The 18912-nt window shown below is 34.1% G+C and overlaps 1 protein-coding gene across 3 annotated transcripts in view; it reads right to left on the bottom strand.

Moving 5' to 3' along the window:
• BRD10 (bromodomain containing 10) overlaps nucleotides 1-18912 on the bottom strand; it is a 104892-nt gene that overhangs the window by 34176 nt on the left and 51804 nt on the right. For all 3 annotated transcript variants that reach the window (XM_059071799.2, XM_059071800.2, XM_059071801.2), the window contains 2 exons: nucleotides 14996-16413; nucleotides 5021-5100 (listed from right to left, as the gene is read on the bottom strand). In XM_059071799.2, the coding sequence (XP_058927782.1) occupies nucleotides 5021-5100; nucleotides 14996-16413 (1498 nt within the window). The remainder of the gene's footprint in view (nucleotides 1-5020; nucleotides 5101-14995; nucleotides 16414-18912) is intronic.

Raw genomic sequence — 18912 nt, 5'->3', positions numbered from 1 at the left:
GACACTATCAAAGTCTTAGAAGTAAATACAGGCAGAACACTCTGACATCAATCACAGCAAGATCCTTTTTGACCCACCTCCTAGAGAAATGGAAATAAAAACAAAAATAAACAAATTGGGACCTAATGAAACTTAAAAGCCTTTTTTTTTTTTTTTTTTTTTTTTTTTTTTTGTGGTATGCGGGTCTCTCACTGTTGTGGCCTCTCCTGTTGCGAAGCACAGGCTCCGGACGCACAGGCTCAGTGGCCATGGCTCATGGGCCCAGCCGCTCCGCGGCATGTAGGATCTTCCTGGACCGGGGCACGAACCCGTATCCCCTGCATCGGCAGGCAGATTCTCAACCACTGCGCCACCAGGGAAGCCAAACTTAAAAGCTTTTGCACAGCAAAGGATACCATAAACAAGACCAAAAGACAACCCTCAGAATGGCAGAAAACAGTTGCAAATGAAGCAACTGAAAAAGGATTAATCTCCAAAATATACAAGCAACTCATGCAGCTCAATAACAAAAAACCAAACAACCCAATCCAAAAATGGGCAGAAGACCTAAACAGACATTTCTCCAAAGAAGATATACAGACTGCCAACAAAAATGTGAAAGGATGCTCCACATCACTAATCATTAGAGAAGTGCAAATCAAAACTACAATGAGGTATCACCTCACACCAGTCAGAATGGCCATCAGCAGAAAATCTACAAACAATAACTGCTGGAGTGGGTGTGGAGTAAAGGGAACCGTCTTGCACTGTTGGTGGGAATGTAAATTGATACAGTCACTATGGAGAACAGTATGGAGGTTCCTTAAAAAACTACAAATAGAACTACCATATGACACAGCAATCCCACTACTGGGCATATACCCTGAGAAACCATAATTCAAAAAGAGTCATGTACCACAATGTCCATTGCAGCTCTATTTACAGTAGCCAGGACATGGAAGCAACCTAAGTGTCCATCAACAGATGAATGGATAAAGAAGATGTGGCACATATATACAGTGGAATATTACTCAGCCATAAAAGGAAACGAAATTGAGTTATTTGTAGTGAGGTGGATGGACCTAGAGTCTGTCATACAGAGTGAAATAAGTCAGAAAGAGAAAAACAAATACTGTATGCTAACACATATATATGGAATCTAAAAGAAAAAAATGGTTCTGAAGAACCTAGGGCCAGGACAGGAATAAAGTTACAGAAGTAGAGAATGGACTTGAGGACATGGGGAGTGGGAAGGGTAAGCTGGGAAGAAGTGAGAGAGTGGCATGGACATATACACACTATCAAATGTAAAATAGATTAGCTAGTGGGAAGCAGCCGCATAGCACAGGGAGATCAGCTCGGTGCTTTGTGACCACCTCGAGGGGTGGGATAGGGAGGGTGGGAGGGAGACGCAAGAGGGAGGAGATATGGGGATATATGTGTATGTATAGCTGATTCACTTTGATATAAAGCAAAAACTAACACACCATTGTAAAGCAATTATACTCCAATAAAGATGTTAAAAAAATATATATATATAAAGAGTACTTTCTATGACTGTTACAACTGTGTACAAAAAGAGAATTCACATAATATTAGATTTCTTTCTCAAATATTAAACAAATTAAAAGGCTTCTGGGTAAAAATTAACTTTACTAAGAAAATCAATATTCACTTTTCAATCTAAAAGTCTCACATTATAAAATAACACAGAAAAACAAAAAATAATTTAGTCAGTTTAACAAAGTAATCAGTAACTGTTAAATTTGACATAAAAGCTTATATCACCAACATGCTAAAGACTAAAAATAAAAATATTTCCTAACTTTTTGCAATTATTGCTAAGTAAAAAAAATGACAAGTTCCCGTATATGCCAAATGTATAACCCGACATAACAGTAGAGTAGGGAGGGCTCAGCATAGGTTTTCCCTCTAATAAAATATAATGATGCAAATAATATTACCCAGTTTTTTACTTTTCAAATACTTGTAGGCTTAATGATGAAATTTCATGATTTATAAAACATGACCAAATCTGAGACTTATTTCAAGGTCTTAAGTTCCTGGAAAAAAGTGGTAAAGGTCAGTAATAGATGCTCTTAAACCAACTCTTAATTGATTTTCCTACTCATAAACACAGTATTTTTTGTCTAAAGCATCTGGCATGCTTATTTGAAAAAATAAATAAGATAATAAAACAGTAAGTTCTGACATTTAATCCTCACAACAACCCTATGCGGGGGGAACTATTATTATTCCATTGTACAGATGAGGAATTGGAAGCTTTGAGTGGTTAAGTAACTTACCTAAGGTTATCATGTTAGGGCTAAGATGGCATTTGAACCCAAGTAGCCTGGTTCCAGAATCCATATGCTTAAGCACTATCCAGATTACTGATATCCACCTAGACCCACTGAATCAAGGATGGACCCTTAGAGGATAAAAACCAGGATTTTTAATTTTTAATAAAAGTATCAGATTATTTTTAAACTATTTAAAGTTTGAGAACCACTGATATAACTCCTAGGAAAAACTGGTACAGATATGGTTAGTCCCATTATAATAAATACACAAATATAAATAGGTCTTTGACTGCTTATAGTGTATACTTTAAATAGGGGGGGTGGGATGATTATTTTTTTACACTGAGGTATAGATATTTTAGTTGTGTATATAAATAAACACGGATTCTTCGTGAAGCCAACAGGCTTACAGGTTTGATCTAGTTTTTAAAAAGTCAACAATCACTATCAAATTAAAAAATAGCTGAGGTCAAAACAGGATTCACTTTTTAAATTCACCAGAACTTAAATACAACAACAACAAAAAAAACACAACATTTCACACAATTTATTCCTGGATATGTTTCTGAGGTGCTAAATGTCATATTGCTAGAGATTTTGAGAATGAAATAAATTCAGTTCTTTATTATATAATAACTAGTCTTCTTATATGTAGGAGTCTTTCAAATAATTAAAGAAACAAACTACATAGAATTAATATGAGAGGCAAAACTATAAGTTTTGCATGTAACAATAAAGTTTACTAGTGACTAATACTATGTCCTATTCTTTGCTTATTTGAAGCAAATGACCTATTTCCTGGGATTAAATAGCTGTCAATTTTCCTTTTCAGTAATACCATTGTATTTAAATTGTAAACCAGGCATAAGAACCACTGTTCTCATAAGTCTACTTCCCAACTCTAGCCAAACACACACACACACACACACACACACTCTCTCTCTCTCTCTCTCTCTCTCTCACCCCCAACCCCGCCTTCTTTCTAGGACACCTTAAGAACCAGGAAGAGCACTTTATTTTAAACAGTTCAATCTAGCAAAACATGTACTTTTGACCTTAAGTTTCTGAGTGGTAAGCAAATGGTTGGTAACTAACTAAAAATATCACTTAAGACGGTGTTTTTCATACTTTTTTGCCCCCAACCCATGGTCAAAAATACATTTTACACTGCGTGTCAGTAAACACACACAATGGAAACCAAGGTTTTATGAAACAATATTACCCATATTATATTTGAAACACTCTTAAAATTTCTTTTCTATTTTAAGTTTGTTAGCTTAAAAAAGAAATGCTGGTCATGCAGTCCACTAAGTTGATTTCATGTCTCACTAATGAATACCACCTGCAATTAAGAAAAACAAAACAAAACTAAAACTGTCTATGCTGTCTGTGCCACTTATTACATATAAAAATCCATCCATTAATACAGGGATGAAGACGAATATCAACAGTGGACCAGACCTGTTCTGAGATCCATACTGCCAGGATGAATACTTTGAGGGATTAAGGAAAAAAATGAATGGGAGAAATAGCAAAGGCTAGCATGAAATCAGTGGAAGAAAAGAATGACAATATACTATTATAGCATTAAATAACATGCACAAGCAATGGTAGAAAGGCCTCTAAGTAAACAGTAAATACACTTTTTTGATTTTAACTTAATATGCTGGAACCAAGGTTACTTTATATAGAAGGAGTTTGTAGAAATGGTTGTAATTCATCCTAAGGATGTCATTAAAAATATTCTAAAATACTAAAAGAAAAATATGTCTATTTTCTTTTACTGTTCATTTAAAAGTATTAAATTTTACCAATTAGTAGCTTCCACAAAATACACTTCCAAAATAGAATTTTTACTGAAAAAAAGATGTGTCTACATTTTTGGATATAGGTAACTGTTAAACTCACATTACATATTATCAGTATTTTCATAGTTATTACTCCTTTACTTTCTTCTTTAGTTGAGACTCACAGAAATTCATTTTAACATCACTTTATTTTTTGGCAATTAAGTGTTAATTTTATAACCTAAACCAGAAATAGATTGGACACGCTAATACAAAGAAAAATTTTAAAGAAACAGTCATTTGTTGTAGAAACTCATCTTTTATAAAGTAGAAAATAAAAGTATTATTTAACCAGGGTGAACTTCTCTGCTTATTCTAGTATCAGCTACAAACAGAAAACTTTTCACATAATCAGATAGCAGTACATACAAGTACTTTTTTTTTTGCAGAAATGTTTAAAAAACCATTCAATTAAGTTTACTTAATATTCTCTCTGAAGTTCCTATATAGCTATGTTAAAAGTTTTATTTTTTAAGCTAATAAGTCTACTATTTCTATAGTGTCCAAATAAATGAAAATAAAAAGGATTACCTACACAATGCTACCATGTACAAATTATAGTTAGTTCTTGGAAGACTTTCATCTACACATTTACTTGATATATATATATATACATTTCTATTAAACTACTTCTACAAAACAGCATAGCGTACAGAAAACCACAGAGATTTTTGACTATCAAGAGACAAAAAGAGAAGTAAAAATTTTTGAAATACTATCAGATTAAATTTTAGCTATGTCTACACTTGCAGGGAAAAAGTCATAGTTGGAAACATCTCATTAAAAGTATTGTGTGTTATGGCGGAATTTAGCCAATCTCTTGAGGAACAATATAAACACTGAAACAGAAAATTAAACTAAAAAATATTGAGACAAAATTGAAACATTTACCTGAAATTCTGGTACAGTAGGTGACTTTGTGACAGTTTTCCTCTTCTTTGTGATTGTTTTTTTAGATATGGATTTTTTTCCTTTCAAGATTAAAAGAGAAAAGCTTCATAATGCTGTTTATAGCACTTCATTAACAAAAACCAAATTACATAGAACCTTGAAAGTTAAATTATAACTAACAGATGGCTTCTAGTGAGTCAAATAAAAATGATGAATCAAAACAAGCCCCAGCAAAAGCAAACATTAAACTATAACTACCTGTAACAGACATATTAACAAATGGTGTTTTCTTTCTTTAAGAACCAAACTATTATAATCTCCAATGTGTTGCATAGTACCAGAATTTATTATAAAAAGATTTGGCAAAAAAGTCACATTACTACTGCTTAGTTAAAATCTAATTCACAACTTAAAATGAGGTTACATAAGAAAAAACCTTACCTTTAACAATGGCTTCTGTAGTCAGGAACTTGCATAGAACTATACTCTGAAGACTATGGTCTTTATTCAACCTAATGTGAAAATCCTCTCAGCTTAGGAAACAGGGTTTTCCTTCTATCCCTTTAGTTCTGCACTCACCTAATGGGCTGCCGTTGGCAGTATTCGATAACCAGTTTTAAAACAAGGTAAACATCTCCCTTTAAAGTGTACCTAGTCATTTGTGCAATCAGAAATCACTAGGAAAAATAAATCCACATTCTTAAAGAAATCTATTTCATAGCATAAAGTACATATAATCTAAGATATGTATTTAACCAGACAAAAGAAATATGTACATACATATAGCCTCTATTTTCTAGTGAGGAACATATTCAAGTAAATGTTTCCCCCCCCATTTGCAATCAGCAAAATCAATTAATAAACTGTTATTCAACAAACATGAGATACAGTACAATTTATGGGGACAACAAAAAATTATAAAATGGAAACCCTGTCCTCCAAGAGTTTACAATCTATGTAGGGAATAAAAAATTAATTAGAAATACTTAAAAGTTAATTTTAGTTCACAATCATTTATAGGCTAAAATCATTTTAAAAATTACTTTTTTTTTCAAAAGAGAAAATGACTAAGTACCGAAAGCAACTTTGCTATACTACATAAACCCTATTGTTCTTTTCTAGGTGTTTTCCTGCACAGATGTGATCTTCTTGCATGAAAACAGTTAATTTTATTGAAACATTTTATTCAACTCATAAGCGCAATTCCAGTTTACAATATAATTGTATTTTCTTCTGTATTCCTCTTTTAATCATATCACAGAAATGTAATTTGGGTCATTTCTAACTTTGACTCAATAAAATGCAAGTATACCATACTTGAACTACTGCAAATTTTCAGTTGCTGAGATTCACATGGGTTTTAGTGTTTTGTTCTACTAGGTAGCAATCTGTTAGACATTCGCTTTTAATTAAATTTAAAAACCTAATGTAGGGACTTCCCTGGTGGTGCAGTGGTTAAGAATACACCTGCCAATGCAGGGGACATGGGTTCGAGCCCTGGTCCACGAAGATCCCACATGCCGCAGAGCAACTAAGCCCACGCGCCCATAGCCCGTGCTCAGCAAGAAGAGAAACCATTGCAGTGAGAAGCCCGCGCACAGCGATGAAGAGTAGCGCCTGCTTGCCGCAAGTAGAAAACGCCCATGTGCAGCAACAAAGACCCAACACAGACAAAAATAAATTTAAAAAGACCTAATGTATATTTCTTATCACTGTGATTTGCTTATGTGCTCACACAGTACCTACACTAGAACTCATACAAAAACAAGTGGGTGGGAGGCTGCTTTAGCAATATTCAAGAAGTGATTAAATTCTTGGTATCTCTATAATACAGCTAGTTACTGATTTCTAACTGGATACAATAGGTACCTCTCAAGGGGACTGATAAATCTGAACACCAAAATGCCTTTCCTCTATATGCTACCTTTACTATTCTTGAAAGTTCATGGGAAAAGATTTAACTGCTTGCTGACCTAAGACAGCAATTTGAAGGAAATGAAAACCTTCCTCATTCCTATTCCCCACCCCCTCAGCACTCCTCTAACTAGCTTTTAAAAAAATAATTTGATTTTGTATTTATTTCTTTATAAGCACAACAGAGGCCACTCTTTTTTTTTTTTTTTTTTTGCGGTACGCGGGCCTCTCACCGTTGTGGCCTCTCCCGCTGCAGAACACAGGCTCCGGTCGCGCTGGCTCAGTGGCCATGGCTCACAGGCCCAGCCGCTCCGCGGCATGTGGGATCTTCCCGGACCGGGGCACAAACCCGTGTCCCCTGCATCGGCAGGCGGACTCTCAACCACTGCACCACCAGGGAAGCCCCAGAGGTCACTCTCGATATTCCCAATTAATTTCATACTGTTGCCACAGAGGCACTAAACTTAGGTACTAAATTCTCAGTTAACTCTAACAGTCACTCTGTTTGACTGTAAATTAAGTAAATTAAGCAGCTGAGGTGGTTACTCCTTTCATCATGTCATTAAGATACTTAAATGTTATTAAGTAACTAGAAGTAGTACTGTGCAGTAGTTTTGAGCTTGAGTTTTGGAACTAAACTACCTGGGTTGGAATATCAGTTCTAACCACCTACTTAGCTGCAACACCTTGAGCAAATTATTTTATTTCCTTGTGAAGTTTCATCAACTCTAAAATAGGGATAAAGATATCACCTATGTTGTGAGAATTAAACAAGTTAAAACACGTTAAGAGCTTAGACTACTGCTAGGCACATGGTAAATCACCAATAAATGTTAGCTGTTGTTCTCATGTGCCTTAGCTAAGTTGTGGTAAAAGTTTAAACAAAATGTTTATTATCTTTTAACCTTCTTCAAATTCTTTTATTAACTTAGTCCTTCATTTTAGTTCTTCTTGCTCTTATGTCCTATGTGCTACCACTCGACTTTGTACACATATCAATTCATGTAACACTTATCATACAGTATTATAATTATGTTTATATGTTTCTCTTCCTTACTAGATTGGGAATTACTGACAACAGAAATCCTATTATTCACTTTGTACGTACAGAATTTAGCGCACAAGAGAAATGATCCTTAAATATAAGAATCCTATACTTCATCAGAAATTTTATCAGTTTGGGGATAGAAAAAGGGAGGCAGGTAATTGTTTACAATTCTTAGGGTCAATCTGAGTCCATTTTATAAAGAGGAAAACACTGACAGACAATTAAAATAATTTACACAATTTACCAAAGAGTTTCACAATATGACCTTGGAATGGTAGTAAGGAAAATAACATTTATTGATAGCCTACTATGTGTCAGACACTCAGGTGATATATAAATTACCTCAGTTAATTCTGAAAACCACCCTCCAAGGTAGGCAATATCCCCATTTTAATATGGGATAAATGAAGATCAAAAAAGTTACTTAACTTACTTAAGTGTTACACTGTAATAAGTAAGACCCAAAGCCAGGGACTCTAACACCAAAGTCCAAGCTCTTTCCATTATGTAATTCTAACCTCTCAAAAATCATAGTTACCATCTATTGATTCCTACCATGTGCCAGGCACCATGCTACGTGCTATGCATTTGCTTGCTATTCCATTAAACCTTGTAAAAATATAGCAAGGTAGGCATTACCTCATTTTTCACAGAGAAAGAAACAGGCTATAAACAGGTAAACAAATTGACAGAGAACTTACAGCTAATATGCACTGGAGCATATATTTGTACTAGATCTGTCTCACTTCAAAGCTGTGCTCTTTTTATGGTAAAATACTGCATTTTTTTCAGACATTCTACAGGGATGTAATCTGCATCTGATTGATTTCAGAGCATTCCTTTTGATTAGGGTTATAAGATTTGCATATTCACTATTACTTAATACCTTGAGACTATGTCCTCCACAAAACAATTTGAATACAAATTTTCCTGTATTCTTCAATAAAAATCAACTGTTACTTTTTATTAAATATTACTTTTAAAATGGAGCATGGGATACTGTAAAACCACACAGCCAGTGTTTTATAATCTGTTTTTGCTCCAGGGCAAGATAATATAGAGGGCAAGTAACATACTGCCCCCTAGTGGGCTTCCATTCCTCTACCACTTACTTGATCACACCCAGGGCTTTTACCTCCACTGCCCTAAGTCACCTAGTCCCATAAAATATAACTGTCAGAAGTCAATTTAAAATATACAAAGAATTTCAACACAATTCTTGAGCCTAAAACACAAACATGGGCAAAAAGTGAGTGTCAACATGTACCTAGAAATGGATAAGGAAACTAAATATGGGCTAGTAATTAATGATATAAGCACAGTCTAATGAAGCTTTTTAAAATTATGCTTAGATCAGCTCTAGAAGGAAGCCCAACCTGAGAGAAAAATATAACTAAAAATATATTTCACACTATAACTTAGGCATAAAATTGTAGTATTCTAGAATATGGAGATACACTTACCAGAAAAATTAAGGTGACTATCATTCCCAGTCCAACTCTTTCCTTAGTCTCTTATTCTTCATCTTTACCTTCACCTGGTTTTCCTGCCTGTATTCACTCCTTGGCTCCTTGGACTATTCAGGCTTCCACTTCAATGCTCTTAGATTCAGCCTTCCCATGTTTAAAAATTATTCTAACACATACACTACTCTCTTGGTACTTTCATTTTAGGAATATTAATGTGAATGGATACTAAGACATTAATCACTGTTAAAAGTAAAAACCCAAGAGTATTTGTAGTGTAAGTGATTCTGGCAAGTGCCTAGCTAGACTGTGAAGTCACAGAAACAGTCTAAATATGGCTTTAATATACTAAATGTCCATATCTTGGCTAATGTTTTTGGAATGTTCTAAGTAAGCCATTTGACTTTAATAAAGCAGCTGATTTTCCTTCCATTCTCCTTGCCTATGAGCAAATTTCTCATCACACTGGCATTTTTTTAACACTATAAAATAATTCAATAACTCCTGAATACCTATTTCTTTTTTCTCCTTTAATTCAGAATACTGAATTAGTTGTCAAATTCTGCTATTTACTGCAACATCTCTCTCAAAATGTTATTTTCTTCTGTCAATGTGATAGAACAGTCATATAATCATTCCTTATCTGGATTTAGAATTCCCTCTTCCTGGAGTTACCTTCTACCCCTTCATTTTTATAAACACTGCCAGTTTCTTTTTATAGCTCTTTAATGGCATCCTAATTACCCTGCAACATTCCTTCTCCTAATCCTGCCATTCACTTACTAGCTGTGTGACCTTGGATATGTTTAATAAACCTCTCTGTGCCTCAGTTTTAAAAAATCTATAAAACCTATATAATGGGGGTAATAATAGCATCTACTTATGAGTTTTTATGAGAATTAAACGAGACAATATATATAAAGGCTTAGAATAGTGCCTGGCATGCAGTACGCATCATATGAGTATTAGGTTTTTGGATGGGTGGGGGAAGTAGAAGGCATTAAAATAAAAGGTCATGGAGTATAGTCGATTCTTTCAGTCTTGTATCTTGGCATCTTGAGTTGGTCCTCTAAGAATTTTTCCCATAAAGACAAATAGTTAGGTTCTATAGTAATATTAACATAGAATTATACAACTGTTTCACAGATAAGGGCCTGGACATAATCAAACATTGTAGATTACATTACTTTCTCAGTCATTCCCTATAAAGCAGCTCATTACTTTCACATGTTTGATATATTTTATTTCCAGCTCATTTCCCTGTACTGTATTCCTGATTCAATTATCTAAAATAGCACCACATGCCCAGAAAGATATCACCTCAAAATGGCATATTTCCATCAATCAAACACCTTTTAAACCCTCAACTTTTCCCTTAAGTTTTTCTCTAATTATGCTTATTTTTTCAGTGACACTTGGCTTAATTACACCTCCATGGCTGTGCTCACATTATTAACCATTTTTCATCTACCCAATCCCCATTATTCTTCAAAGTCCTTCATCTTCTATTAAATCTTACTATAGCACACATGGATTTAGCCTCTCTTTGACCTTTGTACAGTCTTTACCATATACTTAATAATTAAATGAGGCTATTTACTGTTTTTGAACCTTAGTTTTTTCACCTATAAGAAACTAACACCACTTGTCTTATTTATTTTAATAAGTTTAGAGGAGCTAACACAAAATTATTTGGTTGAAAATAATGACCATGTAAGGAGGGAAAAACCTCCAAACCAAACTGGTTGAAATGAATAACTTAAAATACCACAAGTTTTTTTGTAACAATTAATGTATCTTGAGTCATTTTTGCCTGTTTTTTTCAGGTTCTATAAAAAGTCCTCTCATTTTAAAATTTCTCATTCATTTCACTCAACTCTACCTGCTCTACACAATCTATAATAGTGTATCACCCAAAACAACCAAAATGTCCAGTAAGGAGGTTGGTTAAACGGATTACACAATACACATAACAGAATCCTACACAGCCATTTAAAATGATGCTATAGAGATCTATTTATTGTTCATGGTATACTGTCACGTGGGAAAAAAGCAGATTGTAAAATGGTATGTATAATCCTATTAAAAAATATAAATGCCTTAAAAGAATGTGAAAGATACATATTAAGGGATAAATCTTAGTTATATCTGGGAGAACCACATTGTGTGTTCATTTATTCATTCAACAGATTCCTACACAATGTGTTAGTCACTGTGCTAAGTGCTAGGGATGCAAAACCAGAAATAATTCTTCTGTTCTCAATTAAGAATAAATTTTACAAATAAGTATTATGAAGAAGTATTTAGTGCTATAAGTATGCATAATTGGGAAAATGCCAATGTTTTTCTATTCTACAGTGCTTCCAAGAGTAAGGAGCAGGCTTAAATAAATGAAAATAAAGTCAAAATTTAAAAAGCAGAAAGAAAAGTCCAATTCTGAAAAACAGATTAAAATGCTTATGGATTGCAAAAGTGCCTCACAGTGCACTAAAATCATCAAATCATTTTCAACCAATTTATCTTTATGCCTTCTACTAAAAATCATCTGCCATCACAATAAGAAGCTTTACTAAATCTGGAGATTCCACCAAAATTTAAGGCCTGTGTAATCAACATAAATTGGACCAGGTTAACTACATAAATCCAGATTAACTACATTTAGTCCACCCTAAGTAAAGGTTCATAAATCAGCCATGGGTGACACAGCTTGTCCCAAAGCATATTTTACAGAATACTATCTCTTGAAAAAAAGCTCTGTACTCAAGTAAACTTGAAAAATACTAGGTTAAACAAAACTAAACAGTTTTCTTCAAGATTTTCTGAAGTCCTTAATATACTGGCCCAGAATCACTTATGTACAATCCTACAGTCCAAAAGGTTCTGAAAACTGAAGTTTTAAAAATAATTTATATGATAGCAAAACCTGACAAACTGTTACGAGGTTCTTTATAGTCTTCATCTCATTTAGTTTGACTATTTCATACATTTTTCTGTAGAAATTATACATTTGATTACAGGGGCTGCCCTAAGCTCCACTGGGGATGTTATTTAATAAACATTATACATATCATATTACCCTTCTAAAATCTGAAGATTTCTGAATTCCAAAACACATCCGGTACAAGAGTTTTGTAAGATGCACTGTGGACCTGTACTAATGCACAATGTGAATCTGTAAGAGGAATATTTCCCAAACCTGTGACCATGAAGCTCACTTTTAAAAAGAGTAAGAAAGGAAACACTGGATTAGGGTATGCCCCTAACTATAAAAGGCCACAATGTCACATAACTAATAAAAAACCTCAGGGCAAAGCCTCGGATAGACAAGTGTACAGAAAGACGTAAAACAGATGTTTTGTTGTTGTTATATCATTTTACGTAGTACTGTTATGCCAGTAAGAAGTTTAGTGAAGAAACTAAAGAAAAGAATTGGCCTATGCTTACTCAGTACTAACAAGGGAGAAGGAAACTGTATTAGCCAGATCCTAGTATTTGTGCCACTGAAAACTGACTTTCCAAAATTTGCCCTGAAGATAAAGTGAGAAAGTGTATAGGCGAGTGCCATTATTTTCTTCTACTTCATTCCCGTAAGCCTTCTCTTCCCAACAAACAGGCTCAGAGAGCATGAACCGTACCCACTGAATTTGCTTCTGAGTTTCATTCATCCACTTGTCTAGAACTGGACATGCAACTCCCACAGATTTTTTCTCTCATCTACAAACACTCTGAACTTCCATTTTAAAAATGAAGCAACACTTTATTTGCTTACAATACAAACTCCTTTTAATTCAATCCTTAGGAGTTAATATTTTTATTCTGCTATTGGTATAATCTGTATAGGAGCTTCAATATCTATTTTATTTTATAAACCATCATAAGTCATAATTACCTTTGAACACATAAATAGTAGGTCATAAATGAACACTTAAAAGGTTTTAGGTGGCAATGGTATTAATAAAACAATACTTCATGCTTTGGAATTGAAAACAGTTTTTAAATTTTTAAATATTATTTAATATATTAGACGCTAACATTTCAAAGAGAACTTGCCCAATCAGTAAAACTAAATTTATATAGCCTAATGGATTGCTTATAAAATTTAAAGGATTGATTGCTGAGAGTCACTTTAAAAAAACTGTAGCTTTTTATCATCTGGGTCAATGTGGACCACTTTGCAATTTTTAGTTCAACAAATTAAGCCTGTTCTTGATGGTAAATTTTGTACTATTTCTTTATCAATTATACATTACATACACATTTTAAAATACATTTAACTGTATTTAATGATTTAAATAACTAAGGTATAACAGCAACTATATCAGCTAAACAAAGTTCACTCCCTCATTTGCCAACTCATCAAATCATTGTCAAATCTTCATTACCTTTGTTACTGAGGGAAGGAATAAAAAACTGAAATCCATAAATAATGACAATAAATCACAACTCATTTTAGTGAACAATTCAAGTTTTTCCCAATCCAGCAACTTATTATTAGTGTTAATAAATGAAGTTGATCATCTGCTTTTATCTCATCTATGCTCTTAGTAACTGAGACATAAATTGATTAAATGGAAAATAACAGGAAAAGCAAAAGCACCTGAGTAATTATAAAAAGAGAGCAAACAACCACTGAAGACTTTATTCATAGGATTTTTTGTTGTTATTGTTCAAACAGGCTCGTGGCAAATATAGTGAGTACTTAAATCTGGTGTAAGACAAACTTACAAATCCTGTAAAAAAAAAAAGAGCTTCATATCTTATTAGTTGATGTAATTTTTTCCTTATAGTTCACATTTTTTTCTAGATATGAAAATATATACTAAAAACAATTTTTCAGGAAGCTGAAAAATATATAATGTGGGAAAAAACTAAGACCAAGAAAAATAATCTAACTTGCCTTGGTTTAAGAAGCTAGTTGCTATGAACTTTACCTCTGGGAATGATACCTCTTGATATCAGTGCTTCTTCCATTGCACTGTACTGCCCTTAGCCTGGGGAAAAAAACACTTCTTTTTTTGCAGTACGCGGGCCTCTCACTGTTGTGGCCTCTCCCATTGCGGAGCACAGGCTCCGGACACGCAGGCTCAGTGGCCATGGCTCTTGGGCCTAGCCGCTCCATAGCATGTGGGATCTTCTCGGACCAGGGCATGAACCCGTGTCCCCTGCATCGGCAGGCGGACTCTCAACCACTGTGCCACCAGGGAAGCCCAAAACACTTCTTAAAAATGATGGGAAGCATCACTTATGGAGAAATTGGTCCAGAGAATGTAAAAACATAATGCCCAAAGATTCTCAACTGAGAATTAAATTCAAATGTATTACACCAGTATTTTGTTGTTGTTAGTATTACATATAAAACCTCTTCTGCTCTGGGTTTTAATTATGGGGACTAATATAAAACTTGACCTTTAAAAAACACACACACACGTACACACACACACACACAGGTTATTTCATTTTGTCAATCAGAGCCTTCCATGATGCCTAATTGAAAGCACTACTTGAAATACGCTAAAATGTAATTCTCACCCATTTGTGTTAGCTTACCAGATTTGTGCTTCTTATGTTTTGCTTTCTTTTTGATGATCAATAACTTATTCTGGATCTCAGGTTTGTAAGACTTGAATGCAAGGGAATGAAGACCTTCACGCTTTCTTTGTAAGTTTTCATTCAAAACATCTTTCAATTTCTTTTTTTTCTTTTTCTTCTTTTTTGCCCTCATTTTAGTTACTTTGAGTTTCTTGTGGCTCTGCAGTGACTGTTCTAATAGAATATCCCTTACAACTTTGTGGCAGTTAATTTCTGGATGATCACTGTGACTTCCATTTACATGTATTTGGCAAGATTTCAGAGCATTTTCTTTTAATGGACTGGGTTCAGGCTTTACTCTGGAAGCTTCACCATATTTTTCCTGATTTTCTATAAACCTTATTTCACCTGGACTGAGAGGCTCTCCAAAGCCAGTAACTTCCCCTGGGCTCCCTGGTTTCTCTAAATTTTCTTTATAACAATCAGTTATTTTCATTTCACAGGGCCTGCGAATTCTAATTTCACAGTTGGATTTCACTTCCATTTCAACAGAGATGTCATGATTATCCAAGTTCATTTTAGCAGGGCAGCAAGTTGGATCAAAACTAATTTCCAGCTCTTTCCTGAAGGCAGAGGGCAGGCCTTCTCTACTACACCTATGTTCTCCATTACTTGCACTAACATAGTCACACTTCAATTTCTCCAGTTTAATCCGAGGTACTCTTTGTATTTTAATGGGTGGAACTGGAAATTCTGGGGCTTGAAAAGGTCTCTGTTTATAAATCCGTACATCTGCACCACAGAACTGTGGGAAATGTACATAAGCATTCTCCAAATAATCGTAACCAAGGATAACTTCCCTGCATTCATGAATAGGCTGTCCAAGTACAGCATCTTGAACTTCCTTTTGTGTTTCATACACAAAGTCACAAAGACCCTTAAGTAACCACACTTTTTGGTAGAAAGGTAGTTCATGAAAAGGTTTTTCTTCCAAAGGATTAACTTCTCCAAGAACTTTAAAAAACTGAGGACACAACCCAAGTTTTTCAGCACAGTTATTGGGATTTTCAGTCTGCCCTACAGCCATGTACCACTGCTGTACTTTCTGTCTCAGTGCTGCTTCCCACGTTCTATAAGGCAAAGTAGGTCTTCGATGTAAGGTAGGTCTGCGATGGGGAGGACTTAATAGAGAAGTCATTATTTTAGATAGAAAAGCATTACACTGAGGCATCAGAAGACAGCGTTCCAATTCATAAAAGACTATTTCTGGCAAATTTAGAATTTGCTGGGCTAAACAAAGGAAATGCCCGATTGCTGGAATTTCCCACATGGTCTCCATACAAGTTGGAGCTGCTTGAGCTAGAAGTTTTCTTTCCCATTCTTCTACTTCCTTTTGACTAGCTTCTTCTGCTTCTTTTCTTTCCTGCTCCCGAAGCCTAAAGAAAATTTAACAAATTATATTATTATTACTTAAAGTAGAGAATATCATAAAATACTAAATTTTAAGTATGTCATTTTTATCTTCAGTCAACAAGGCAATTGGCTGTTCCAGGTTTCACTATCAGTACAGTGTCCCATTAGATGTACTATTGTGGTTTTTTTTTCAGATGAAGAAATACACATAAAACTTGATCCTGAGTTTTACTGATGGAGGATTATCACTAACATTGCTGCTCAAAGTAAAATTGTTCAACTCACAATGTGTATCAACTTCAAAATAAATGAAAAACATTTTTTAAATGTTTACTACACAAAAGCACAGTTTAGCACTTTCTAGAAGTAATATGATGTCATGTAAGAGCTGTAAAGATGTTTACATCCTTTGACCTGATAATTCCATTCCTAAAAAGTTATTCTAAGAAGATAATTCAATAGAAGCAAAAAGTTACGTGTTTGTCAGTGTTAACGGAGTTCTATATAAGAAAAATAAAAATATAAAGAAGTTGTATTACATAACTGGGAAATAAGCTGGATATATTATATAGCCTTAAAATTAAATTTATGAATATCATGTATAAACAAAAATATCAGAACACAATATAGTACTTAACAAACAATAGCAATAATGAAAATATGCAAATACTGAACAAGGAGATGACAGTATTCCAAAAATAAGTGAATCCTATGTTGATGAAATTATAAGTGCTTTTTTCCTCTTAAAAATTTATTTATGGGCACTGCTTTAAATTTTCTTAATTAAAAAAAATTAAACAGGTAAAAAGAAGTCTTTGTGATCCTGCATTAGGCAAAGTGTTTTTAGATATGGCACCGAAAGCACAGCAACAAAAGAAAAAATAAAGTGGTCACCATCAAAACTAAAAACATTTGTGCTTTTAAAGGACATCATCAAGTGAAAAGACAACCATGGAATGGGAGAACATTTTTGCAAATCACGTATCTAATGAGAGATCTGTATCTAGAAAATAAAAGAACACTTATAACTCAATAATAAAAGGATAAAATAACTCAACTAAAAATGGACAAAGTATATATTTCTCCAAAGAAGACATACAAATGAATAATAGGCACATGAAAAGATGCTCAACATCATTATCCGTTAGAGAAATGTAAATCAAAACCACAATACGATACCAATACATGAATTGGTATCTCTCTTACAATAATGATCTTGAGATGATTATCGTAAGAGAGATACTAACAGTTATTGGTAAAAATATGGAGAAACTGGAAATGTCATATCCTATAAAGGATATAGCTACTTTCAAAAGCAGTCTAGCAGGTCCTCAGAAGGGTAAACATGTGACCCAGCAAACCTACTCCTAGGTATATGTCCAAGAGAAATGAAAATATATGTCCACACAAACACTTGTATATTAATGTTCATAGTAGCATTATTCATAATACTCAAGAGTAAAAATACCAAATGTATTTGGTATTTGTATATCCATCAACTGCTAAATGGATAAACAGAAAGAAATCATAAAGATCAGATCAGAAATAAATGAAAAAGAAATTAAGGAAACGATAGCAAAGATCAATAAAACTAAAAGCCAGTTCTTTGAGAAGATAAACAAAATTGATAAACCATTAGCCAGACTCATCAAGAAAAAAAGGGAGAAGACTCAAATCAATAGAATTAGAAATGAAAACAGAGAAGTAACAACTGACACTGAGAAATACAAAGGATCATGAGAGATTACTACAAGCAACCATATGCCAATAAAATGGACAACCTGGAAAAAATGGACAAATTCTTAGAAATGCACAACCTTCAGAGACTGAAACAGGAAGAAATAGAAAATATGAACAGACCAATCACAAGCACTGAAATTGAGACTGTGATTAAAAATCTGCCAACAAACAAAAGCCCAGGACCAGATGGCTTCACAGGTGAATCCTATCAAACATTTAGAGAACAGCTAACACCTATCATTCTCAAACTCTTCCAAAAGATAGCAGAGGGAGGAACACTCCCAAACTTATTCTATGAGGCCACCATCACCCTGATACCAAAAACAGACAAAGATGTCACAAAGAAAGAAAACTACAGGCCAATATCACTGATGAAAAGATGCAAAAATCCTCAACAAAATGCTAGCAAACAGAATCCAACAGCACATTAAAAGGATCATACACCATGATCAAGTGGGGATTATCCCAGGAATGCAAGCATTCTTCAATATATGCAAATCAATCAATGTGATACACCATATTAACAAACTGAAGAAGAAAAGCCATATGATCATCTCAATAGATGCAGAGAAAGCTTTCAATAAAATTCAACACCCATTTATGATAAAAACCCTCCAGAAAGTAGGCACAGAAGGAACTTTCCTCAACATAATAAAGGTCATATATGAAAAACCCACAGCCAACATCATCCTCAATGGTGAAAAACTGAAACCATTTCCACTAAGATCAGGAACAAGACAAGGTTGCCCACTCTCACCACTATTAATCAACATAGTTTTGGA

The sequence above is a fragment of the Kogia breviceps genome, chromosome 8, assembly GCF_026419965.1.
Source record: "Kogia breviceps isolate mKogBre1 chromosome 8, mKogBre1 haplotype 1, whole genome shotgun sequence".
Taxonomy (NCBI): Eukaryota; Metazoa; Chordata; class Mammalia; order Artiodactyla; family Physeteridae; genus Kogia; species Kogia breviceps.
Note: the sequence above shows the minus strand (reverse complement) of the source record. Positions and strands in the feature narration are given on the sequence as shown.